Source organism: Pipistrellus hanaki, assembly GCF_964339955.1.
Source record: "Pipistrellus hanaki genome assembly, chromosome: 17".
In the NCBI taxonomy this organism is placed as follows: Eukaryota; Metazoa; Chordata; class Mammalia; order Chiroptera; family Vespertilionidae; genus Pipistrellus; species Pipistrellus hanaki.
In genome coordinates, this window is record NC_140519.1 from 23,581,634 (window position 1) to 23,609,307 (window position 27,674).

A 27,674-nucleotide genomic window follows, 5' to 3' on the forward strand; every position below is an offset into this window, starting at 1 on the left:
TGGCATTTGGCTTCCCTTTCAAAGGTGTGTGTTGAATTCTGCTGTCTTAAAAAATTAAAATAAATTCGACCATAGTTAGAAAATCCTCCTTTCCACAAAATAGAAATATTGTGTGAGCTTATCAAAAATTCTTAAAGCAAAAACCAAGTGACTTGTGACTTAAAAAATAAAGGGGAATTTCAATTGTCAATTGGAGCACTTATTTTGTTGCAAGGCTCTATTTTCTCCCTTTTTCGCACTGGCCATCATACTATATAATAAAAGGGTAATATGCAAATCCATTAAACAATGAAATGACGGGTTACTGTGACACCCACTGACCAGGGGCGAGGGCGGGGTGGTGGTGGTGGAAGGGGGACAGATGCTCAACGCAGGAGCTGCCCCCTGGTGGTCAGTGCACTTCCACAGGGGGAGTGCTGCTGAGCTACAAGCTGGGATGAAGGCTCATGAGCGCAGGTAGTGGTGGGAGCCTCTCCTGCCTCCTACAGAGCTAAGGATGTCCAACTAAGCCGTCAATTGGATATCCCCCGAGGGCTCCCAGACTGCTGAAGGGCACAGGCCTGGGTGAGGGGGAACACCCCCTCCCAGTGCACGAATGTCATGCACTGGCCTCTAGTGATAAATAATATTTGTGTGGACCCTGAGAATAAAGATACCTTCTAAGGAGAGCTCCTGGTGGCTATCTGGGCTGAAATTAAAACAAAACAAAAAACCCAGTGCCCAGCAGCCATTTCTATACAGGGGCCTCTCAGGCAAACTGCACTTTGCCTACCTGCACGGTCTTTCTGTAATCTGAACCAGCCCTTATAATGGAGCCCCCGGAATCCTGTTTTAACCAATAGGACCGAGGCTTTCCCCATCCAATCGGAGCTGCCATAGCTATATTACCATCAGTTTCTTCTTCTTCTTCTTCTTCTTCTTCTTCTTCTTCTTCTTCTTCTTCTTCTTCTTCTTCAATATATTTTTATTGATTTTTTACAGAGAGGAAAGGAGAGAGATAGAGAGCTAGAAACGTCGATGAGAGAGAAACATCGACCAGCTGCCTCTTGCACACCCCCTACCGGGGATGTGCCCGCAACCAAGGTACAATACATGCCTTTGACCGGAATCGAACCCGGGACTTTTCAGTCCGCAGACCGATGCTCTACCACTGAGCCAATCCGGTTTCGGCCACCATCAGCTTCTTAACCATCCAATCGGAGCAGTTTCATTTTGACCAATCAGGATAGTGCCTTTTGGACCAATCAAAGGCAAAGATTTGGATTTGGAGTCCTTATTTGCATGAGGACAAACCAATCAGGAAACAGGGCAGGGACTTCCATCTGTATAAATCAGCTCTCTTCTGGCTTTGAGTGCAACTTCCGTTTCCAGGGAACACTAAAGACTGTTTCCCCTGCTGCTGCTGAAATACCAAAGGTTTTTCACAGGAGCAGAGCAGACCAGACCAGACCAGACCTGGGCAGAGCAGACCTGTCTAGCCAGAGAGGGGCTGGCCCAAGGGCCACCTGGCCCCAGGGCCTCCTCACAGCTGTGCTGTATCACAATTGAGCCGTTTGCATTGAATAAAGTTCCATGGACACTTACAAGGACAGAACTTTAAATATATGTTAGCCTACTCCATGCAATATCCCTCTAACAGGAAATGTAGAGAGGTGATTGATAACATACAATAATTTACTATAGTACAGTTGAAATAGCCATGTTGGTAAAAGGGTACAGCTCTTTTTACATCAGGGTTCAAAATGATCATCACAGGAACACTACCTGGAGTATTCTGTGGCCACTTACATTAATGTTTAATCCTATCTGGAATATTTATGAGCATCTGGGTCCTGCTAAGAAAGTAAAATCACTGACCTCTCTGAATACGTGCACATTTCACAGGAGAAGCACAACACGGACATGCGCGTTGCTTGGGTTCCAGAATCCATTGGCTGGTGTTTCTTACCACCCAGGACAGTACCCTTCCAGTATGTTAAAAATTGTATTTGCTTTTAACTGTAGAACTCTTTCTGGGATTCCTCTCTTAAGATGTGAATACACACACCCTTAAAAAGAATGCCAAAGCTCTGCTCCAAATTACACATGGGCAAACTTGTTCCAGATGTTCATATTAGTGTATTTACACAGCCAGGAAAAAGCATAATTTCTGAACTGCATTCATATGGAAAGTTACTGTAGTTCCTTTCATTCACTTAGTGTCTTTTGTGTGGATAATGGGGTGATTAGATTATTCTGACATTTGAGCCCCACCCTCATCCTTCAGCTCTTGTTTTTGTCCTTACCCTGTAATATTACCTGTAAACAGAAATGGTCTCTTGTGCTAAACATTACTTCATCTTACAGAAGCTTCCTGAATGCTGGGGCTATCCTTCAAATGGTCTTTAATGCCTGGCACAATGCCTGAGGAACAGAAAAACTTTCTAGAATTCCCTTGTTTTCTTGCTTCTAGGGCCCACCTTGTTTTTCACATTTTAACTATTCAGAACTGAAGATTTCTGTCAGAATCAATGTTAATAGTCTATTTCAGCTGCCGGGCCAAAGAGTGAGAGGAGGCAGTTTTCTTTGCCTGCTCACCTATCCTCTTTAGCCATGCTCAAAGGTACCCCTTGAACAGATTGTTACCTACTTGCCTTATTTGCATTTATAGCACTTCCAACTGTTATATCCCCTCCCCCCCCAAATCTTCTTTCTTTAAATATATTTTAATCGATTTCAGAGAGGAAGGGAGGGAGAGAAAAAGAGAGGAACAACATCAATGATGAGAATCATTGGTTGGCTGGCTGCCTCCTTCTACTAGGGATTGAGCCAGAAACCCCTGCATGTGTCCTGGCTGGGGATCCAACTGTGACCACACTGAACCACACTGGCTGGGCTTCATTTTTAACTTAAGTTAGGATTCCTATTGTCCCTGAAAATGCCTTCAAAAAGGGTTGCACAATGGAGTAACTCAAAACCACTAGGACGAAGCCAAGAGCCTATGAAATTGAAGACAACAAAACAAAGGCCAGAAGGAGGGGGAGTTTCCTTATCTCATCCTGCAAGAATTTTAGGTCTGGTTTCCTCTGAGGATTGGCCTCTTCTCCAGTGATTGACTCTCTGAAGGCCCACCCTCTCTAAGGAAAATCCACATCACAATAAACCTAACAGCTGTTAAAGGGCTGTGTAAAATGAGCAGGGGAATCTTTCAGGTGCGAGATCTAGGCTGGACAAAGGAAACTGGGAGAAATACACTGAGTGGCCAGATTATTATGATCTCTGAGTGCATAATAATCTGGCCACTCAGAGTGTGTGTGTGTGTGTGTGTGTGTGTGTGTGTATATATATATATATATATATATATATATATATATATATAGAGAGAGAGAGAGAGAGAGAGAGAGAGAGAGAGAGAGAGAGAGAGAGAGACAGGGGGGGGGGGGCCTGGCGGTGCATGAATTCGTGCATAGGTGGGGTCTGGCCACCCTGGCCAGGGGTGAACTCCTGGTTGAGAGGACAATTTGCATATTAGCCTTTTATTATATAGGACATACACTAAGTGGCCAGATTATTATACGTTCAGAGATCATAATAATCTGGCCACTCAGTGTAGGTATGCTGTTGTTATCTGAAGCCAAAGGTCTGGGTAAGGATACTTAGGAAGAACAGCAGGGATGACCAGAATTTACCCGTGTGAGAGGGGCAGAGATGGGGCTCCCTGACCAGGATTTTGGGAAATAAAGCTATGCCACAGCACAAAAGCAGGAAACACTCCATGTGCTTAGTATACGTGAATCTCTGATTAAAACTATAGATTTATTACTGGAACTCTTGAAAAGTACCAGGATGACACCCATTGTTTAATTCTAAGAGCCAAGGTAGGATGTGTAATCCACTCTCCATAGTGGGAGGTACAAGCACTGTCATAGCTATTGTTTCTCAAATCCAGTTAGAACTGGCTCTCTATGGTTATGGTCTTATAGCCAATTCTTCCTGGTGTCCCCCAAAGACGTGTAAAATACCTTTGGATGTAACTCAAGCATAGCCCCTCTCTTCCATTTCCCTGGGAACCTCCCTCTCAGAGCCCCATCTGAGCAGTTTGCTCTTGGGCAGCCACAGAGCTGTTTTCCAGGACTTTTCATCGTCTTCACCCTCCACCTCACCCCACCTTTCTAGGCTGAATCCTGACTCCTGCATCGCCTCCTTCACTCATTCATTTTGGAAAAGCACATCCTCTAGTAGCTTCCTGAGAAAAGGATCATGAAAGGTAAAAATGCTTACAGCTTTGCATTTTTCAAGATTTTATTCTAGATGATAAAAGAAAGTAAAATTACAGAGAAAAGGAAACCAGGAAGCCAATCTTGACCGAAGAATTGGTTAAGACGTGAAAGAGAAATATTTTCTTAGTCATCGTTTGCTTTGATGGACTATTGTTTTCTTAGTACAGTTTTTAAAAAAAAAAATAAAATCGTATGTGCATTCATTTAAAGCTTTGCACTGTACAAAAGCATACACTAAAAATAATAAGACATATGGGATAAATAGAATTGGGGCACACCACACTGCTCAACTTTATAATACAAGCACCAACAAAAGCAGTAAACATCTATTTAAAACACACACACACACACACATACACACACACACACAAAAAAAAAAAAAACGGCTCAGTTTTCTCCACTAGCAGCCTCCGACGTTGGGTTTGCACTTTCTCCTTTGAGACATAGGGGCATTACATCTAAAAGACCAAATTTATCAAAATTAAAAACTTGAATCACAAACTTTCATCATTTTTTTAAATACAGAGGGAAATGTTTTTGCAACACCCTCATCTGTCTTCACAGCTTCACCAGGTAGCTTAATGTCATAAATGCATAGCACTTTTTGAAACCACGAGCCCGGCCCTTGCTTTCTCTAATGGAAGTAAGCTCTGTAGGAGCTCTTTCTTAAGGTGTTTATATATTGCGAAGGCTTGTTCTTTAATTGTGCAGGAGGTTTGCTCCTGATTTCTTGGAAATCACATGCTGGGGAAAATTGTGTATGAACCAGTACAACTTCAGCATTCTCACCCTGATGTTATTTCCCATTTACCAGTTGTGTGTGAGCTCATTCACATTCCTGAAACATGTGATAACAGAGCAGAACTTCAGTTTTGGTATTGGAAAGACTTTAGGGAATACACCACCCCTAGAATCCTACCACCATTTGGGTTTGCTCTTTCCCCTCATTTCTTCAATCCTCTCTCCATGTTTTTCTTTTTCTGTATAAGCAAGGAAAATATGCTTGGTTTAGTTAAGATTATGCTCTGTTGCACACAGAAATCTAAAATAGAGTGGCTTAAATATACTAGATATTGATTTTTCTTGCATAAGAGAAATCCAGAAGTAAGACCACCTCACAGTGTGAAATTGCTGCTCTGCTCCAGCCATCAATCACATCCACATCCCAGACAGCAGGGAGGAGGAGGAGCAGATGGGTGAAAAGGCACAAGCCCTCCTCTCATGAAGCCTTCTTAGAAGCTTCAGAGAACACTTACATTCTCTCATTGGGCAGACCTAGTTGCAGAAGGCTCTAAGAAACATTGTCCTGTAGACAAGCACATTTCCCAAAGTTCTGTTATTAAAGAAGAAAGAATGGATATAGTGAGGCCATCAGCATTATTTGCCACAGTATTATTTCAAAATATTTAATATATATTGAGTATTTTAATAGATTAGAAACTGAGTCAATGATAAGTAAAACTTGATTTCTACCATTAAAGATACAATGACAGGCCTGGCCGGTGTTGCTTAGTGGTTTGAACCAGGAGGTCACAGTTCCATTCCCAGCTGGGGCACGTGCCTGGGTTGTGGACTGAATCCCTAGTGTGGGGTTTATAGGAGGCAGCCAATCAATAATTCACTCTCATCATTAACGTTTCTATATCTCCTTCTCCCTACCTCTCTGAAATCAATTAAAAAATAATTTTGTTAAAAAGACACATGACATTATAATGTGCAAAGTTAAATGAAGAATTCATGGTAAGTCAAAGAACATAAGAGTCAAGCCCAGTTATGGAAGGGTGCCCTACCTGGAGTGCACCACCAAAAATTACATTTATTTTTCCTTTTTACAGCAATATTGCCACTTGCTTCACAGTCACAGCTGGGGACAGAAAAAGTACAAGAATGTTCAGGACTCTATCGTAAGTTCTTCTCATTAATAAGATATAAGTACCCAAAGGAACCACTTAATCCAAACACCACACAGAAACACAAGTACAAAATCCCAATCATCCACCAGTGGATTCTAAGTTTTAAAACATCATCGCTATACATTATGGCACTATTAAAAACTGGTTCTAACTGACAACACCACAGACTGACAGAAACGTGGAAAACCAGAAACTCTCACTGTTGATGAGAATGCAAAATGGTACAGTCACTTTGAAAGAGCATTTGCCAATTTATTACAAAGCTAAATACAGTCCACCATCTTATTCATTAGGCCTGCTCCTATGTATTTTCCCAAGTGAATTAAAAACTGGTGTTCACACAAAAACCAGTGCACAAATGTTTATAGCAGTTTTATTCATAATTGCCTAAAATTGGAAACAACCGAGATGTCTGTCAATAAGTGAATGCATAAATGAGTTGTGGTACAGCTGTATTAGTCAGGTTCTTCAGAAAAACACAACCGCGTATGTATTATTGAGAACCGGATGAGTTGGTGGTGTGAGGTCAGTCTGAGTCCAGGAAATACTGATGTCCCAGATTGGAGACTCTCAGGCAGAAAAAGTGAATTCTAGCTCAGCCTTTTGTTTTATTCTGACATTTATGGATCAGCTGAGGACTGCACCCATTGGGAAAGGTTACCTGCTTTACTCAGTCTTTTGATTCAAATTTTATCTCATCCATAAACACCCTCACAGACACACCCAGAATTATGTTTAACTAATTATATGATACCTGGTGGTCCAGTCAGCTTGGCACACACAATGAACCTTCACAACATCCACACAATTGAATATCATTCAGCAATTAAGAGAAGTGAGCTATTAAAGGGGTCTTCAAACTACGGCCCATGGGCCACATGCGGCCCGCAGAGGAGTCTGATCCGGCCTGCCAGGTTTTTTGGGCAGTGAGCGCAGCCGAGGTGTTACAGTAGGAATTAGTAGTTCATATAGTCCGGCCCTCCAGCTCTCTGAGGGACCGTGATCTGGCCCCCACTTAAAAAAGTTTGAGGACCCCTGTATTAAACCAAGCAAAGACCTGGAGAAACCTTAAGTGCCTATTGTAAGTGAAGGAAGCCAATATGAAAAGGCTACATACTATATGATTTCAACTCTGACCTTCTAGAAAATGAAAGCCTACAGAGGCATAGGAGGATCAGCGTTTGCCAGGCATTTGTAGGGGAGGCAGTAATGACGAGATGGAGCAGAAGCAGGAGCAGGGGGGATTTTTACGGCAATGAAACTCTTCCATCTGATTCTGTAATGGTGGATAGATACATTCATCAAAACTCACAGAATGGTGCAATGCAAAGGGTGAATCCCAATGAAAGCTATGAACTTTAGTTATTTTTAACCAAAAAATAAAAGGCCAAAGAAAGATGCAACATGTACTTATTGGAAATTCAAAAAAAATAAATAAATAAAAATTGGGAAGCACTGATTCAGGCAGAAACTAGTTTTGCAGTTAGGAGGTGAAGGCAGAGGTATATTTATGAGAAAGGGAAGGGGGATGATTATGTGAACAGAAGAAAGGAATGTCTATGAGTTTAGATAAAGTAACACAGTGATGCCAACTCTAAAGAATGTTTTACGTTTTCAGTCCCATAGTCATATCTGCTTTTCTGTTAGCTTTGCAAATAGTTTGGAATACTATGCTGCCTTAGGCCCACTCCAAAGATTATTTTGTCCCATTTTAACATTCCAAAGATTTGAAGTGTAACACATGCAGAGTAGCTGTCTGGGACGGCAGTTCCTGTTCCATTTTATTTATTTATTTATTTATTTATTTATTTATTTATTTATTTATTTATTTATATTTTATTGATTTTGTACAGAGAGGAAGGGAGAGAGATAGAAAGCTAGAAACATTGATGAGAGAGAGTCATCGATCAGCTGCCTCCTGCACCCCCCCCACTGGGGATATGCCCGCAACCAAGGTACATGCCCTTGACCGGAATCAAACCCGGGTCCCTTCAGTCCCCAAGCCGACGCTCTATCCATTGAGCCAAACCGGTCTCGGCTCCTGAGCCATTTTAAAGTGGCCTGGTTGGCCCAGCGGGTGTGGGCTCAGTGGCTGAGTGTTGAACCATGAACCAGGTTTTGAAGTGAGAGACTGAGTTCAGTTTCTTTTCTTCTTTTTAAAAAATATATTTATTGATTTTTTTACAGAGAGGAAGGGGAAAGGATAGAGAGCTAGAGACATTGATGAGAGAGAAACATCGATCTGCTGCCTCCTGCACACACTCCACTGGGGATGTGCCCACAACCAAGGTACATGCTCTTTACCAGAATCAAACCTGGGACCCCTCAGTTCGCAGGCCGACGCTCTATCCACTGAGCCAAACCTGTTTCAGCGAGTTCTGTTTCTTTAAGCTGGATTTATACAGTGTTTTCTAGAATTCTAGGCCATGGTTCTGTGAACCCTGAGGAGAAATTTCTCTGCTGAGATGGAATTCCCATGTGATCAACCACGGGCTCAGATTTTATTATTAAAAAGATTCTAGCCGCATTTGCTGACAGAGGCACCTTTGTGTACCAGGAAGAACCTCAGATTGAGGCTCCTGCACTGTAACCCACTTACTAAGCATTTGAGTGAATCACTGCCGGAAAACCTTGGTTTCCTCCTTCTGCCACGGACAGACCTGCCCTGTACAAACAGAGCTAGGCAAACTGTACCGTTGTTGGCGTCAATCAGAACTGCATAATTTGGCCTCACAATTTGGAAACTTCATCTGCATGAAATTGGGAACTTTCTCAATAAAAAAAAGGCCTCCTTTTTGTCTCTGTGGAAGATAATTTAGGTTGCTACCTAAATCTGTGTCTCCAAGGCTGCAGCTCATTTTGCTCAGATAAATGCCTTTATGTTCTCTAAAAGTCTAAAATTAATTTTGATTTACAGCTCCCTCAGTTAGAGTTGGTTGCTTCCTCCAATTTAACTACAGAAGAAGGGTCAGTGCACATGGTTGTCCACTAGACGGTGATATGAGCCTAGCTTCTTAAACCATGAGACCAAAACCGATTCTAGCACAAATGTATTGGTACTTTAGGGACAAAAATGAAAAAAAAATCCAAAACAACCAAAATTTAACTAATTTTTCTATTACCTTTTGGTTTGTGCTATGGTTGAAACATATTTAATATTTTCTAAAAATACACATTAATAGAAAAAAATAAGCATTATTGCTAGATATTCTAGAATGATAAAAGAATCAACCCATCAACAAATCATAACAATTATAAATAGGCACCTAACAAAAGAGTCCTAAAATACACTAGGCAAAACTTACAGAATTTAAGAAAGAAATAGGCAATTCAACAACAATAATTAGGAGATTCAATATCTAATTTTCAATAACATACAGAATAACTAGACAAAAGGCCAACAGGACAAAAGACTTGAACAACATTATAAGCAAACTAGACTTAATAGACATATATAGAACACTCCATACAAAGCAGCAGAATTCAAACTCTCAAGTACACATGGAATAGTCTCTAGGACAGATATATGTTAGACCATAAAACAAGCCTCAATACATTTAAAACAATGAAATCATACAAAGTATGTTCTCTAATGGAATGAATTCAATAACAAAAATTTTTTTTTGAAAATTTACAAATATGTGGAAATTAAATAACACACTTTTAAAATTTATTTTTACTTTTTAACATTTTTATTGACTTTAGAGAGGAAGGGAGAGACAGAAACATCAATGATGAGAGAAAAATCATTGATTGGCTGCCTCCCGCACGCTCCACTCTGGGATCGAGCCTGCAACCTGGGCCAATGCTCTATCCACTGAACCAAACCAGCTAGGATAAATACACTTTTAAATAACTAATGGATCAAAGAAGAAAACACAGAGTAAAGTAGAAAATATTTTGAGATGAATGAAATAAAAAATATACCCAAAATTAATGCTTTAGAATCAATGCTTAGAAGGAAACATAACTACCTATATTAAAAAAAAGAAATATCTCAATTAATAACCTAATCTTTCACCTTAAAAGCCTAGAAAAAAATATATAAGAACAAGATAAACCCAAAGCAAGCAATAAGAAATAATAAATACCAGAGGAAAAATTAAATGAAATAGAGAATAGGAAAACAAATAGAGCCCAGCTGGCATGGCTCAGTGTTTGAGCATCAACCTATGAACCAGGAGATCAGGGTTCCACTCCGGGGCAGGGCACATGCCTTGGTTGTGGGCTCAATTCCCATTGTGGGGAATGCAGGAGGCAGCCGATCAATGATTCTCTCTCATCATTAATATTTCCATTTTTTTTCTCTCTCTCCCTCTTTTTAAAATCAACAAAAATATATTTAAAAAACAAAACAACAAAAAGATACAATCAACAAAACCAAAAGTTGGTTCCTTAAAAAGATAAACAAAATTGAAAAGCCTTTAGAGAGACTGACCAAAAGAGAGAAGAGAGAGAGAAATACACAGAGAGAGAATTCAATTACTAAAATAAACAAAAAAAGAGGGGACATTTACTACCACATTAAGGGGAAAATAGGTGAATAATAAGAGCAATTGTATGCAAACAAATCAGATAACCCAGATGGAATGAACACATATCAGAAAGACACACTATCAAAACTGACTCAAGAAGAAATAATATATCTGAATAGACCTATAACAAAAAAAAATATTGAAGTTGAAATTTTAAAAAATTTTTACAAAGAAAAGTTCAGAACCAGATAGCTTCATTGGTTAATTCTACTACCTAGAAATAGCAATATTTCACCATTTCTCCAAATATTAAAAAAGGAGAGATCACTTCCCAAATCACTACGGATCCACTGTTATCTGTTACTGATAAAGATATTATAAGTAAAATAAACTACAGACCAATATTTTTATGACTATAGATGCAAAAATTCTCAACAAATACTAGCAAATTGAATATAGTAATACACTCATAAAACACTGCACACCATTACCAAATATGGTTCAATATACAAAAATCAAGCAATGAAATATGCCATATTAATACAATAAGGACAAAAACCACATGATTAACTCATAAATGCAGAAAAACTTTTTAGCAAAAGCCCAATACCTTTTTGTGATAAACACACACACACACACACACACACACACACACACTATCCACAACAACAAACAAACAAACAAACAAACAAAACCCCCTAGAAATAAAGGGACACTGGCCTTAACATGATAAGGGCATCTATAAAAAACCCACAGCTGACATCATACTTAATGATGAAAGACTAATCTCCCTTCTCCCACCATCTGCCACTAATCTGTTCTTGCCACTTCTACTCCACATTGTATTGGAAGTTATATCCAGGGCAGTTGGGCAATAAAAGGAAATAAAAAATATACATATTTGAAAGGAAAACTATTTCTATTTTCAGTAGATATGATCTTGTATATGTGGACGTTTTTAAAGAATACATATGTACACAAAACCCTCTTAGAGCTAATAACAACGTTGAGCAAAGTTATAGAATGCAAAAAGTCAACATCCAAAAATCAGTTTATTTCTACACACTAGCAATGAGAAATCTGTAAGTGAAATTAAGAAAACAGTGACAGATATTAATAACTGTGATCATAAATTACACATAAGTGATTTGTGTTCTCTGTTTAAAGAGGCAAAAAACAAAACAAAACATGAAATAAATCTATGGGTTCTATGGCCCAAAACTGGACACAAACTAAATACCCATCAGTAGGGAATCAGTAAACTATAGTACATTTAGTCAATGGAAGATTATACACACATTAAAAATGAAGGTTTATGTCTATTATATTGTACATAGATATGTGTTGCACAGGAAATGCCCACAATATGTATTCACTGTTTTACATGACATAAAGGTATTTCATATACCCCATCAGTGTGTGTTTTTGTGTGACTCACCAGCTATCTACATGCGGTCAAATCCATTTCTTTGTCCTCTTACTTGATCTACCTCAGAGAAGCATATGATATAATCACTCATCTTTCTTCAAATGTGTTCTCTTTCTTTCTGAGACACCGGATTTTCTTGTTTTCCTCCTGGGTCTTTCCTACCCATATCCTCTTCTGCTCTTTGTGTGACCTCAATAAATGGGATGCTCTGTGGCCTGTGTTGGACTCCATTCTTTTCTCAGGATTTACTGTCTCCTTAGGCGATCTTGTAAGATCTTCTGGCTTTAAATACCACCCACATGCTATGACTTGACATTTGTATTTCCAACCCTGGTTTTTCTCCCTAGCTTCAGACTCTTGCGCTCAACTGTCAATTTGACATTGATCCTTGGATATCTAATAGGTCTCTCCAATTTAAAGGTCCAAAATAGTATTTTGATCTGTTGCCTTCCAATATCTGTCTCTCCCTACTCTAAGGCATCCCTGTGCATGAATTAGGTCTTGACTACCTTTTGTCTTTGTATCTTTTCCAGATTTCCTCTCACTCAGTCTGCTTTAATCTATCTCACCCCCTTTCTTTTTCTGGTCCTTAGATATACCGAATTCATTCTTTATCAGAGCCTTTACATTTGGTGCTCCCTCTTCCTGAAATTCTCTTCCTTCTGACTTTCATTTTCATACAAATCTGAGTCATCACTTCCTTGGAGAGCCTCCTGCTCACCATTATCTCAAGTTGCTCTGTAACACTTGTCATATGTTTCATCATCTGTTTCTATTGAAATAGAGCTTCTTTTAGAGAATCTGTCCATCTTACGAACACCTGCAACCAGAATACCTTTGAAGAGTCTTGACACAGAATAGGTGCTCAGCCAATATATATGTGTGCATTGAAATAAAGTTTGAAAGGATATATACCAAACAGTTGACGGTGGTTACCTCTGAGTGAGGGATAACAGGGAGGGTAAATTATGAACTGACTTTCAATTTCTACCCAGATATGTTTCAGATAGTTTTAAATTATTTGATATAAAATTGTACTACTTTAACAATTAAATAATTAATAAACACATTGCCAATCAGGAAAACATGGTTGATAACATTTTTTAAATAGCTATTTATTTTTTTCCATCACCATTTTACCCCCATACCCTCTTATAGCTCTCCCCTCCTCCCCCAATGTTTGATAATGTTTTGATGCTTATATAAACGGTTTAATTGAAACTGTTTATGTGGGATACTTTCTTCATGATGTTAGGTAAGTAACATGTTAGTATATCTAGTAAAATAGCTCTAATTTTGTAAAAGCACTGAAACATGAAGCCCCAGAAACATTTCACCCAGTTCTCTTTCTTTGAACTTGACCACTGGTATCTCTTGTAAATCATTTAAATTGATTTCTTTTTCAAAAGGTAACAGATCAAATCATTGGCTTGATAATAAGTTATTCTCATTTGTCTTTCAATTATTATGCTTTATATCTCTATTTAATATATTCATACTGAAAAGGTTTATTCATTTTTTTTATAAGGATACAAACCTTGTAATATTAGCTGTCATTCTCAGGTCTGGACATTAAGTCAACATGTGTTTGAGAGACCTTCAACTTATCAAGTATTGCAGGTCTCTGATTGTTTTGGAACGTCTTCTGACACCTGTGGACTTAGTTCAAGGCCAGTTTTGTGTTTGTTTTTTTTTTCTTCTTCTAATAGGATGAACAAATGGTTAATTGTTTGCTTTGGCCACGCAAGTGCAAGATTTCACCATGTATAAAAGTCTAGCTGCAGCTTCTGCTCAGTTACATCCTTACTTTTCTATTCAGATTCTCCTCCTCAGAGATTTTGCATTAGATTGCAAAATGATGACCATATCTTTGATCTGGGGAATGGTGGTAGCAATGTGCTGCTGTTTGTGGCTTATTCTTGGAATGAGGAGAAGGTAAAAAAGTTTTATCTTTAAATTGCATCTAAATTCATTCAGTTAATGTTCTTTTACTTTCATTGTTATACAATAAATTTGACTTTCTGTACTTACATACACTAACATTTTCTTCTCAAATTAAAATGTTTTTACTTTAAATTTTAGTGGTATCTTTTTAATTATATCTAACAAAAAATAAAGTGATAGTTTTCTTTTTAGTTTTGCCATACCAATGGAAATGCAAAAATGTATACTAACTTGTTAAACATTGACAACAATGTTATGATATCTCTGTATTTTATGTGTGTATATAAAGAGGAAATATGGATTAGTAAGGATACAATGGTAAGTGGAACTGCCAAGAAAAGGATTTCTATCATGTGCTTCAAATAGATGCTCTGATTAATATTCTCTTTTCAGCTAGTTCTTGTGCATTATATGGGCTTAGCCTAAGTTTAGACAAGAGCACAGAGCCTGCATTGGTCGTTCTATTATTTTCTTATTAAAGATATTTGACCATAATGAATTAAGAAACTGCTAAATGTATATGACATCACTTTTATTTTTATGTGTCATTTATTTTTAATGGGTTCAAGAATGCAAGAATTACAAGTAGAGTCAGATGCATAGCCTTAGTTTAACTGCTGATGGGGATAAGGAGGGAGTATGTAAATATTGTCTATGTCAATCTCCAAAAGAAAGAATTGCCCACAGCATATCTTTGGCTATGTAGATTGTTATGTGTTGTATACTTTTTTACTAGTATTTTTTTGTTCCTTAAAATGCTTTAATTCAGGCCTGATAGTTTCTAGGTTTATTTTTTGTTGTTTTTGCTTGTTTGTTTGTTTTAATATATTTTTTATTGATTTTGAAGAGGAAGGAAGAGGGAGAAAGAGAAACATCAATGATGACAGAATCACTGATTGGCTACCTCCTGCATGTCCCCAACTGGGGATTGAGCCCACAACCCTAGAATATGACCTTGACTAGAATCAAACCCAGGACTCTTTAGTCTGCTCACCAATGCTCTATCCACTGAGCAAAACCAGCTAGGGCCATTTTTTTTTCTTCCAATTATAGTTGACATAATTATATTAGTTTCAGGAATATTCATATCCTTAATAAAAACACTTAAAGTAGCATGAAAGACTATTTAATTACAATTGATTATTCTGTTAATACTTATATTACTTAATGTTATATAAGTATTATAATAAGCTAATTTCTCAAATGAGACTCTTATCTTTAACGATCACCATAGTACCGTGGTCAGCTCGTGAGCCAAATCTTTGGCCCCTTGAGTGTGGCTCTTCCACAAAATACCACGGCCTGGGCAAGTCTATTTTAAAGAAGTGGCATTAGAAGAAGTTTAAGTTTAAAAAACTTGGCTCTCAAAAGAAATTTCAATAGTTGTACTGTTGATATTTGGCTCTGTTGACTAATGAGTTTGCCGACCTTTGCCATAGTATAATATGCACTCCTTTCTGTTATTCAGTGTTCTATATCTTTAAGGAAAACAATCCAATACTTAGGCAAATGACACTTAGAAAAAATATAAACGCTAGAATGTAAGTTGGTATCTATACCGAGAGCAATCATCTTGTTGGCCTTGTTTAGCCTTTTATCCTCATTACTGGGAAAGTGACTAGCATGGAGTGGGTATTCAGTAAGTGTTGTGGAACGTAAGCATGGATGGATGGATGGGTGGATTTGGTAACCATTTTCACCAAGATGTCATCATACTAGGTTAATATAAACCCATTATTTTAGTAAAAGAGCAGGGCCCCATCAACAGGAAAACATATCTATAAACAGTAGTCTTGAAGTTTGAAGTCAGTAGTAAACATTTTAAAAACCTGGTAATATAAAAGTGCGTACTTTTCCCTAACTATCGTATTTTTGTGCCTTACAGAAAAATGGGTGAACCTCCTTTGGAGAACGGGCTGATTCCTTACCTGGGATGTGCTCTGCAATTTGGTGCCAACCCTCTTGAGTTCCTCAGAGCAAACCAAAGGAAACATGGTCCTGTTTTCACCTGCAAACTGATGGGAAACTATGTCCACTTCATCACAAACCCCCTGTCATACCAGAAAGTGCTGTGCCATGGAAAATACTTCGATTGGAAAAAATTTCATTTCACTACTTCTGCAAAGGTAACCACTTTTGCATTTATACAGCATTTTGTTTATTTTCTACTCTTTAATATGCCACTCTACTTCGTCATTTTGAGGAACAAGGAGAGTCTTAGACATATAATCAAATTAGATAGGACCTATTGGTGCTAATAATTTAAAAAATTGAAATACAATAGGTATAGATCTGTAATTTCTTAACCAGCTAATGAGAGTGAAATAAACATTATTTTACTGAGCCAGATGACACTGTATAAGTAAGATATTGCAAACTCACTCATGTCAACCATGTCTATACAACACCCGGAGTGCATGTGGTGAGAACTGAACATGGAACAATAGTTTTGCCACACGCATGCCATTGCTTTGTTTAATCTCATTAAGGGACTGACAGATATTTCGGCATCACTTAGATGTAATCTAAGAGGCTCTTTTATAGAGAATACAATTTACGAACATTAACTGAGTTTCTGCAAAGCAATACTAGACATGGTGTCTGCCTCTAAGTAAACTGAAGTCTGGTTAAAATTCATCTACAAAGAATATAAGAGAGAACTAACGATTAAAAACCATTATTGATTAGCACCAAATTAACATGCAAATAAATGCCCAGGAAGATGAAAACAAGAAATAGACTGAGTGGTGGAGGGAAGTTTCACTGCAGAGCTGGGGTTAAACTTGGCCATAAAGAAAGGGTACGATTTGGCCATTTATTAGTAAAATCCTATGAAACTTAGTATGTGGAGAGGCCAATTTCCACCCCCCTTTAAAAAAATGAAACTTTCTCATTTCTGAAAGTACTAATTTGCTTTTCAGCTATTTACTAGCACTGGGTCAGGTTTAATTTATTTTTCCCTCCACACATTTTGTTTATTGCCAGGCATTTGGGCACAAAAGCATTGACCCGAGTGATGGAAACACCACTGAAAACATAAACAAAGCTTTCATCAGAACTCTGCAGGGAGATGCCTTGAACTCCCTCACGGAAGTCATGATGGAAAACCTGCAGCTGATCATGAGGCCTCCCGCTGCACCTGAGCCAAAGACGCCTGCCTGCTGGGTGACGGAGGGGATGTACGCCTTCTGCTACAGAGTGATGTTCGAAGCCGGGTACTTAACTATCTTTGGCAGAGATCTCATGGGACAAGATGCACAGAAAGCGCTTATTCTAAAAAAACTCGACAACTTCAAGGAATTTGACAAAATCTTCCCGGCCCTGGTAGCAGGCCTCCCCATTCACGTGTTCAAGACCGCGCACCACGCCCGGGAAAAACTGGCCGAGGGCTTAAGGCATGAGAACCTGGGAAACAGAGACCACATGTCAGAACTGGTCAGGTTCCTCAATGACATGCTCTCCACCTTAGATGACATGGAGAAGGCCAAGACGCAGCTCGCTGTCCTGTGGGCGTCACAAGCCAACACCATTCCGGCCACTTTCTGGAGCTTATTTCAAATGATGAGGTAACGAGCAACATCTCCAGTTCTTTCTTTCTTTCAGTGGGAGGCAGAAATTCAACTATTGAAAAAACACAAGCAGCTGTGATTGGTAAACATGCCTGACAGAAGCAGAGCCTCCCAGGGAGAGGAATGGGCTGGAGCAGGCTCCTCTCAGGCAGCCTTGCCCTTAACCCCAAGCTGTTCGCTCCTCTTAAACATAAAAGTATATTTAAGTGATCACTGACTTCCGGAGAAAAGGGCAGTTTTTTTTTCACTCAGTCATTTCTGTCTTACTATTTATTTGGCCAACTAAAATAGCTATGGATCAATTATTCTTGATGGGATTTAGCTAGATTTTGCCTTTTACAACTGTACGTAGCAAAAAAGAAACACAAACAACGGTATGCCATGTTTTATTTTATACAAGCATGATTTCCTTCCCAAGTCTTTGTTTCGGAAATTTGGCATTCAAATGGTTTCGTGAATTATTACAGTTAAATTGGATGTTTAGTATCACATAGACACAAAACATAGGCTCGGAAATGCCAAATTCCATTGATGGCTGATGTTTTTATGTGTGCAATATAAAAAAATATTCTCAAAATAATTTCACATTTAAAAACCCATTACCAATCTGTCTCAAATGCTAAATGTCTTTCAGAGTTTTTACGTGAGAGGGCTCTGTCCAGGACACAGTCACATACTTACAGTAATCTTACAACATCAATTTAATGTCATGTAGGTAATGGCAGCCACTGTATGGTGATCTCACAAATACTTACCAGTCAAGTGTTTCTGAGAGTCCTTGGCTGCCATCATGTCATGTCAATTCCTTACCGGGCTCTGAGGAGCCAGCCAATTTCCATGCGTGAAATCGGAGCAGCACTAATTTCACAAGTCAAAGTGCTAGAACAGCTATAAATGGAAAAGCTGCTGTTCTGCCTGAAACTGTGGTACAGATTTTAGGAGTAAATTTAAATTTGCATTTCCAATGTAGCCAGTACTTTGTAAATGCTATGCTGGATGCAATCTGTCTACTCAGTTGCTATGGAAGTGACTAATTTGATCATTTAATCTTTACTAAAATCATTTATTCATAAAAATCTGGCCAAAGCTTTACTTCTCCATAGTGAGGACCTTTTAAGGAAATATCCATTTCCCACCTTCTCTGGTAGTTTGGTCACCCATTTAAAAGATGGGGGGGGAGCCAAACTTTGCAGAGTTTTTAGTCTGGAAAAAAATTATTTTATGTACATTTCTTTTCTCTTAACTTTTAACAGGAGCCCTGAAGCAATGAAAGCAGCTACAGAAGAAGTGAATAAAACACTAGAGAGTGCTGGTCAAAAAGTCAGCTTAGAAAACCAACCTATTTGTTTGAATCAGATGCAACTGAATGACATGCCGGTACTAGGTATGCTTAACTTACTCCGGTACATTTCGCTTATTGCCTCCTACTAACCTTGTACTCGCAACCATTTCTCTGCACTTCTATGCCCTCTCTTTTATCCGATTAAAAGATATCCGCAGATGAAACTGAGTCACTGATCACAACCTAGTGGTAACAGAAAAAAGTGGGAAATTTGTTTCTGGCCAGTTTCCCACAGTCTGTTTAGCTGTGTGTTACGGGCTGCTAGAAGCATTTCAGACTCTGTATTACGTGGCCTTAAAATACTGAATTTGTTCTTCCTTCTTTCCTCCCTCCTCCCACTTTTCCTTTAAAACTATTCAGATAGTATCATCAAGGAGTCTCTGAGGCTTTCCAGTGCCTCCCTGAACATCCGGACTGCTAAAGAGGATTTCACTTTGCACCTCCAGGACGGTTCCTATAATATCCGCAAAGATGACATCATAGCTCTGTATCCTCAGCTGATGCATTTAGATCCAGAAATCTACGCAGACCCTTTGGTAAGTGCCTGCTCATCAGAGTACAATAGCCAGGTGATATCTCCCAGGTGGAAATACAGAGGAAATTACCATTACAGAATTGACTTAATTATGGAAGCCCTAGGTCTCCTTTATTATGTCAAATATTCATATATATTGGAAAACCTAGACAATGGCTTAAATTCTTCATTTTCCCCCTGATATTTGTCATCAAATAATCTCTGCTGGATTACATATACAGTCATGATAATAAAGCTTCTGCCACTAGGCCGGTGTTGCTCAGTGGTTAAGCATTGATCTATGAACCAAGAGGTCATGGTTCAATTCCAGGTCAGGGCATATGATCCCCAGGAGAGGGAGTGCAGGGGACAAAAAAAATCAATGATTCATCATTGATGTTTGTCTCTCTCCCTCATCTTTCCTCTCTGAAATCAGTTAAAATATATATAAATATATTCTTTTCTTTGAAAAAATGCCTGCTCCCACATACAGGAAATTAGAGGCTTAGAGACTAATAATAAATATACAGACTCTTCTAGTTTTTTATCTGAACTCTCCATTCTAATTCTGCCTCACTGAGCAACTAGTGACTCAGGCAGGGCAGGAGGCATCATAAAGCTTTCTTGTTAAGCTCCAGTTCTTTATGGCTTTCTGATTCATGGAGAGGTTTTTCCTAAATTACTAATAAATTGGATTTAAAAAAGAAAACTATTCTTTGGAGTTTCCAGGTCAAGAAAAAGATACATTTATTTAAAACTAGCTTATATGTTTGTTTTATTTGTATTTTCATTGCAGACATTTAAATATGACCGCTATCTTGATGAAAATGGGAAGACAAAGACCACCTTCTATAGCAATGGACTCAAATTAAAATATTACTACATGCCTTTCGGGTCAGGAGCGACAATATGTCCTGGAAGATTATTTGCTGTCCAGGAAATCAAGCAATTTTTGATTCTGATGCTTTCCTATTTTGAACTAGAGTTTGTGGAGAGCAATGTTAAATGCCCCCCTTTGGACCAATCCCGTGCAGGCTTGGGCGTTTTACCACCATTAAATGATGTTGAGTTTAAATATAAATTCAAACATTTGTGAATACACGGCTGGGAGCAAGAGGAAATTAGCTGATGTGACAGCCTGTGGAATGCCACCACTTCCCCGTCTCCTTGGACACATGCATGTAGTGTTGTCGTTCTGGTCACCGACGCTGGCTTGTGAACCCTAACATGTTGGTGACAGTTTCCAGAAGCTATCTCAGACTGTGTTAATGAAAGAATCTAGTTTCCAGAAGCACAACGATATGTTTTCATTTGAATAAGTGAATGAAAGCTCATGTAGCCAGGGACTAAACTTTATTATTGTCAGAGGAAAAAGTCTTTTGTTTTCCCAAATGAAGATTTTCCAATTGGCAGATTTTTTTTTTTTCCTAAGGAAAGTGCTTTTATAAAAACCACCCAACAATTGTGAAAAAATTATACATTCACGTTTTAGTGAAACTGCATGATTTTTTGACTAGATGGGGGACTCTTCAGGTGTAGATGTATATTATAAAGGATTATATTTTTTAAAGAAAATAACATGTTTTTTAAGTTTTCCTTACATCCAGTATTCAGGAATTTAAAAATAATGATCTGTTGCCCTGATAACATTAAAATGGCTTTAATATTTTTCCTTTTAGTTTTATTTACTCTTTCTAGAAAATCTAATGTCTATGTCAGGTTTCAATGATCTTATTTATACTTTCATTTGATTCCATCTTAATGAGAAAATTTTATTTTCCAGAGAAGGGTAGTTTTCCAGTATTATTAAACATGCATCAATGAAAACAATGAAGCTCTCGTGTGATATGTTTTTAAAATTAAAACTGGATGAAAATAACCATTTAAGAGCTTTGGATATGAAACATCAGAAGAGTGTGTGACTTCACATTGTACTCTGTTTAAATAAATTACTTTTTATCTTTAAATGACTTTTAATTGAAAGAAAAATAATTCAAGCCCACATGATGGTGTTTAACTACTGTGTACAACAATGCTTTGGTAAAATATTTTAAGTATGGGAATTATCAGCTGTAATATTTTTATTGATATTCCTGTAAGTATTTATGTATCAATTATATTTATCTTTCTCTTGTACTCCAAATACTAAGAAACTATTGTGATGTTTGATAATTTTGAAATGATTCACCACTCAGAAATAAAAGTGTGAATGTGCATGCTTAAACATTTTTTTGGAGTAGCCAAAGTTTATTCCAGTCAGAATTACACCAATAAGGGACAGCAGGGAGGGAGGGGACTTTATTAAAAGTATGTATAAGAACTACAAAAGGCCCAGTAGAATCCTGGCCAGGTGGGTTAGTTGGTTGGAGTGTCATTACATACACCAAAAGGTGGATTCCCTATCAGGGCACATACCTAATGTGTTTGATCCCTGGTTGGGGCGCATATGGGAGGCAACTGATTGATATTTCTCTCTCTCTTTTGCTCTATAAAATCAATAAAAAACACACAAATATCCTTGGGTAAGGATTTTAAAATAACAATAATAGAAAAAAAAGCATTGCAGTAGGCCCTTTCAGTGTCTTCTCAATTGGCAAAATGCATAACATTAGTCACACTGATTTTGTGCCTGCAAGCAAGGAAATGATGCATTTGAGGAAGTTTCTCACCCATAATGACTTGCAGAAAATCCTCATTCTGCCTGGCCTGCCTCCTTATTTCTTCCCCCTATGGAGACAAGACGTGGCCTGTGGGCCACGCAGAGAAAAGCCCAGTCTGTCTGCACCCGTGCAAAAGGTGAAGATGGCTCTGGAGTCTCCAGGTCTTGGAGCTAGCACATCATGGTTCTTCTTGCTCATGTCTTTGTGTCTCTGTTTAATGTCCCACCACCCCCACACCCACCTGCCTGCCTCAGGCCCCTGGCTTTCAGTATATTTCTCGGAGTCATGACACTCAGCCCTGCGCTGACTGTCTTTTCTTGAATGAGGGTACTTGAGTGAGGGCACAGGACTCCAAGCCTCGGAAGGGGGTCACTATGCCTTGGGGTGGAGGACCGATGAGTAAAGTCAAGTGATGGTGGGTGGAACTGGGTGGGTCCTGGTCACTCGGTCCTGTACCTAAAGCTCAGTCTGGGCTTGAGCAACCTTCCTCACCCCCATTCACTCCTTCACCGCAGCACAGGAAGACTGGGGAGCTACAGGCTGGGGTAGAGGAGGAGCTGTAGGCCTGAAAGGCCTGCAATAGCTGATTGCCACTGAGGAAAGGACTGGCCCTGCTCTTAAATGGTTAAATATTCAGAATGTTTAAAACATTCACCTCCGATAAACTGCAACAATTTGGTTCATTAGTCATCTCTTAGAAAAAGCAAAATAATCACTCACTCAAAAATCCCCATCGAACCTCATAAAATTCATTAAATGTTTGTAACCTTGATATTTCATATTACAATGGAATTATTGCTGTTTACACAGGTTTTCACATCAAGAAAATTAAACTCATTTAGATGTGGTTTAAGAGTAACAAAATTCTGTTTTATAATAAACTAGAGGCTCAGTGCATAAAAATTCGTGCACTGGGGTTGGGGAGGAGGGGGGCGGTGGTCACCCTCAGTCTGGCCTGTGCCTTCTCACGGTCTTGGAGTCCTCAGGGGGTGTCCTACTGACGGCTTAGGCCCGCTCCCCATGGGAGAGTCTGGCCTCCCTCCGAGGGAGGCAACGGGACTGACCAATCAGGGGACCACATCGCCCCATCACCCTGCTGCTGCTGCTCAGCCTCTCTCTGCAGATTTCAGGACAGTCGATCAGGGGATGGCGCCACCCCTATCACCCTGCCATTGCCACCGCCCTGCTTCCCTCTATGGGAGGTGACCAGACAGCCGATCAGGGGACAGTGCCGGCTCGGCTTGCTCCATCACCCCTCCGCTGCTGCTGCCCCCTGCCCTCCATCGCCGTTCCCTCCCTCTGCCCGCTGGCATGTACCTTGGTTGGCCTGGTGCCGCCTGCTCACTGGCCCCACCCCCTGCCTACAAGTCATTCTGCTATTTGGTCAATTTTCATATTACGCTTTTATTATATAGGATGGTTTGGAACTAAATTTCTGATGTGGTTTTCTAGTCTATTTCATAACTTGCTGGAGGCGTCCATACATCATTAAATATCTTTTAAAAATATATTTTTTTTATTGTTAGAGAGAAAACAAGGGAAAGAGAGAGAAATCACAGTGAGAGCAAAACATGGATCAGCTGCCTCCCCTGTGCCCACTACTAGGAACTGAGATTGAAACCCAGGCACGCGCCCCAACTAGGAATAGAACAGGCAACCTTTCAGTGCACAGGACAACTTCCAACCAACTGAGCTACACTGGCCAGGGCCATCTTTGCATATATTTATTCTTGTGGACTAGGGGTTGGCCAGTGATGGAACTATGGGCCAAGGGTGCCCCTCCCACCTGCTTTTGTGGAGATGGAAAGCCAAATATAGTTTTTTTTGGGGGGGCGTATCAAAAGAAGAATGTCTTGACGTATGAAAATACTATGAAATTCATATTTCCACGTCCAGAGGTAAAGTTTTGTGGGGATACAAGCTCACCCATTTGTGCTTTTGTCTACGGCTGTTCTTGCATTGCAATCACCATGGAGACCATGAGGTTGCAAAGATTTTTAAAATATTTACTATCTGGTCCTTGACAGGAAATGTTTGCCAACCCCCATGGTATAGCAACAAAAAGCCTATTTGTTGCTATAATTTTAGCAACTTAAAAAATGAACTAGTGTGTGAGATCTGTTTTTCTCCTTTTAAAAACACACGTGAGAAGATGACATTAAAAAAGTACAACACATGATTTTCTTGTAAACAACCTTAACTCAGAACTTTACTGAAGGCTGAACCATTTTATTGAGGCAAGGGATCTCCATTTGAAACCAGGCCCTAAAATTAAGAAAACATTGTAATAACCTGTTGTAAGATCAAATAGGCCTCACAGAAATACATGGCTACATTTACTCAGGCTTACTGTGATCCAGGCACAGGCTTAAATGTTTCCCAGGTGTCATCTCATTTGATCCTCATGAGTCCTTTGTGGTGCCTGTCACTATTCTCCCGCATTACTGAGGGGGGAGAGGGAACGCCAGAAAGGTTAAGCCAGTCACTGACCTGGGGTTACAGTGTTGGCAGGTGGCAGAGCTGGGAGTATTGGGATCCAGGCTGTTCTGGTTCCAGAGCCAGTGTTCTTCACTCTGTAGCAAGTCCAAATGACACACTGTCTTGACTCCCGCCAATGACAAAAAAATCCATGACGTCATTTCTGTCCTATAGTCTCCGCTGCCTGGGAGTGTCACCTGGCCAGAGGGCGAGGACACCATAGCTGCCATGCTCAGCCATTCCCAGGTGCCAAGAAGATGAGGACTCCCACCTTGCAAGGACTGTGAGCTGGTGAGGAGCGAACGCATCATCAAACACTATATTGCAATGTAGACTATAACACACCCCCGCACACATAGGAAGATATTCCTCTAACTCACCAATAATTTGGACTTATTAACTGTGGAATTAATAAGTCTTGTTCTTCTAGGAAGAGTGCTCAATGCTTTTTTTTAAAATATTTTTTTATTGATGTCAGAGAGGAAATGAGAGGGAGGGATAGAAACATCAATGATGAGAGAGAATCATTGATCGCCTTGCATGCCCCTGAGGATCTAGCCCACAACCTGGGCATGTGCCCTTGACTGGACTCCAACCTGGGACCCTTCAGTCAGCAGTCCGACGCTCTATCCCCTGAGCAGAACCAGCTAGGGCAGTGTTCGATGTTTTCGAGATGTTGGGATTATGGCTCATTTGGATTGGTCTCATTAACAGATAATGGAACACCAGTACCATCCTCACTGGCCCCTTCCCCATACCACCTTGGCTGACACCAATTCAGACACTTAGATGTAGAATGACATCAAGTTACCCCGCAGCACTGAGGCTTCATAGAGGATCATGGGTCACTCAAAGTCATCTAGTCTAAGCCTTCATTTAAATTAGAAACTAACATTAAGTGAAAAAGAAATGATTGTGTTAGAAAGGTTGCACAGCAAGTTCCAGGACAGGCCTGGCTCTAGAAACTTCCTGTATGCATGGCAAATACTATAAACACAGAATTAACTGGGGTACATTTAATATTAAGAACTTCCAGCTTCTGCTGAAACCAGTTTGGCTCAGTGGATAGGGCATCGGTCTGGGACTGAAAGGTCCCGGATTTGATTCTGGTCGAGGGCATGTACATTGGTTGCGGGCACATCCCCAGGAGGCAGCTGGTCGATGTTTCTCTCTCATCGATGTTTCTAACTCTTTATCCTTCTCCCTTCCTCTCTGTAAAAAATCAATGAAATATATTTAAAAAAAAAAAAAAAAAGAACTTCCATCTTCCAAGCCAGGGGCATTAGGTCTCACAGATTCCACGAAGTCCGCACCTTTACCGGAAAGGTTATGTTGCAGGAGGACTTAATGGGCCAGATGCCCCAGATAGGGGCAGGAATGTGGCTCCTGTGTTACCGCTGAAATAGACGCCTTTAGAAGCCCCCACGGGAAGATGTGACGCGGAAAAAGGCTTTCTTTGCATGAAGTTCCATTTGGTGTGTGTTCCCAGGTCCCCTTTACCCCAAACCAATCCTGAACGAGGGGCAAGCTAGGAGTTTAGCAAAGTCAAAAGCAAGGCCAGTGGCTCTAGTTTCTGTCCCATGTTGCAGCCAGGTGTAGTTCAACATCCAAGCTAACTCAAGTCCATTGGTTCATGTGCGGAGCCCCACACGACTGTGAGCCACATGGGCCCAGGAGAGCACATCCCCTGCAACGGGAGTCCCCAGAGGGCCCGGTGCATGCGAGAGAGGGTGTGCTGGTAGGAGTGTGGCCAAAGGAGAAGTTCCAGGGAACCTGGTGAAAGCGCGTCCCGAGGCACTCAGCACTCCAAGTAACGCAGTGTGTCTGCCAGGGGCTGGCTGTCCTGGAGATGCCTGAGTAATCTGAGGCGTGAGTGCAGGTGTCCCTGGTGTGCTTTGGCCACGAAAACATGACAATCAAGCAGAGTCAGCAGTTTCTCGGAAATTTGGCTGGAAGTGCTTTTACTTCATCACTTTCCTGGAGCAATTCCAGGGGATGGCAGCTCCAAAAGCAGACAGTTGGTGGGTTAGTCAACGCTATGGCCCACCAAAGCTCCTAATCGGTGTCTTACACAGAGTAAGAGTTCAGACGCCTGAAGACAACAATGAAGTAAATCAATGATCTGTGTGGAGGCGTTTTGCACTCTGGGGTCTCTGTTTTTCTTACTCCAAGCTCCAACGAGTTGTCAATGTTTTATTTGGCTGCTTTGCTAGCAAACCTTTTTGCTTCTCTCTATTGATCTCCCACACTATTAAAATATTGAGAAAGAGTTACACTCAGAATTGAGAACACAGCTAGCCTGAACCCAGGCCCACATTGCGTGATAGGGCGGTTTACTATTTGCTAAAATAAAGTGGAGGTGCAGAAGGTCTCAGCTCCGAGCACAGCTGAGCAAACTGCTGAGAGATCTCAGAGAGGTGGGCAGTGTCAGACACAGGAAGTGGGGACAAGGATAAGCAAGCTTCAGACAGAACTCTTTGTCCTTCTGTTCAGTCAGACAATGAATTCAGACAATTAATTTACTGAATACCCTATATTTACACTCTATGTTGTTATGAAGTAAAGGTTCAGAAATGTTCAGCCTGCTGAGGGTCTAGGCCTATTTTTGGTTCTAATCAAGCTTTGGCTTGTGGCATGATGAAGTCACCCATTCATAACACAGTTTTCTAGGGCTAAAGGATGGAGCTGTGATGTCAGCCACGTCTTAGATTTCTGCTCCTATTATAATTAGGTCAAGCTACTTGTCTCATAATAACTAAAGCTGATTGCCAAATAGCATCAAGATTTATGACTTCTTTCAATTCTATCATGTTTAGAAAGTCCCAATTTGTAAGTAATACTAGAGGCCCCATGCACAGATTCATGCACATTGAAATGAAATTAATTAGAAGAAATATTTGAGAGGCTGGGAGGGACCACAGGAGGTTGGCCCCAGGGCGTGTCCAGCCAGTCTTGCCCAGTCAGGATTGTCTCACCCAGTCCCGATCGGCCATACCCCAGCAGCAAGCTAACCTACTGTTTAGAGCATCTGCCCCCTGGTGGTCAGTGTGTATCAAGTGACTGGTCAAACGGTCAACTGAATGGTCAGACA

General features: G+C 40.0%; 2 protein-coding genes across 4 annotated transcripts in view; one reads left to right on the forward strand and one right to left on the reverse strand.

The window, feature by feature from the left end:
- The first annotated feature begins 11,688 nt into the window (after positions 1–11,688).
- Positions 11,689–21,669, forward strand: CYP7A1 (cytochrome P450 family 7 subfamily A member 1). The gene is made up of 6 exons (XM_084865101.1): positions 11,689–14,011; positions 15,906–16,146; positions 17,006–17,586; positions 18,843–18,973; positions 19,292–19,467; positions 20,242–21,669. The coding sequence occupies exons 1-6, from the start codon at positions 13,839–13,841 to the stop codon at positions 20,539–20,541; spliced, it is 1,602 nt and encodes a 533-aa protein (XP_084721227.1). The 5' UTR covers positions 11,689–13,838; the 3' UTR covers positions 20,542–21,669.
- A 2,622-nt stretch (positions 21,670–24,291) lies between these two features.
- UBXN2B (UBX domain protein 2B) overlaps positions 24,292–27,674 on the reverse strand; it is a 43,336-nt gene continuing 39,953 nt past the window's right edge. The window contains exons 9-10 of one of the 3 annotated variants that reach the window (XR_014793261.1): positions 24,596–24,678; positions 24,292–24,370 (exon numbers count right to left, since the gene is read on the reverse strand). Coding sequence is in view for 2 of the 3 variants with exons in the window: in XM_084865106.1 (XP_084721232.1) it covers positions 24,816–24,871 (56 nt within the window). In the remaining variant the exon portion in view is untranslated. Of the gene's footprint in view, positions 24,679–24,720; positions 24,872–27,674 lie in introns of those variants that run through there. The other 2 variants (XM_084865110.1, XM_084865106.1) reach the window with 2 other exon arrangements.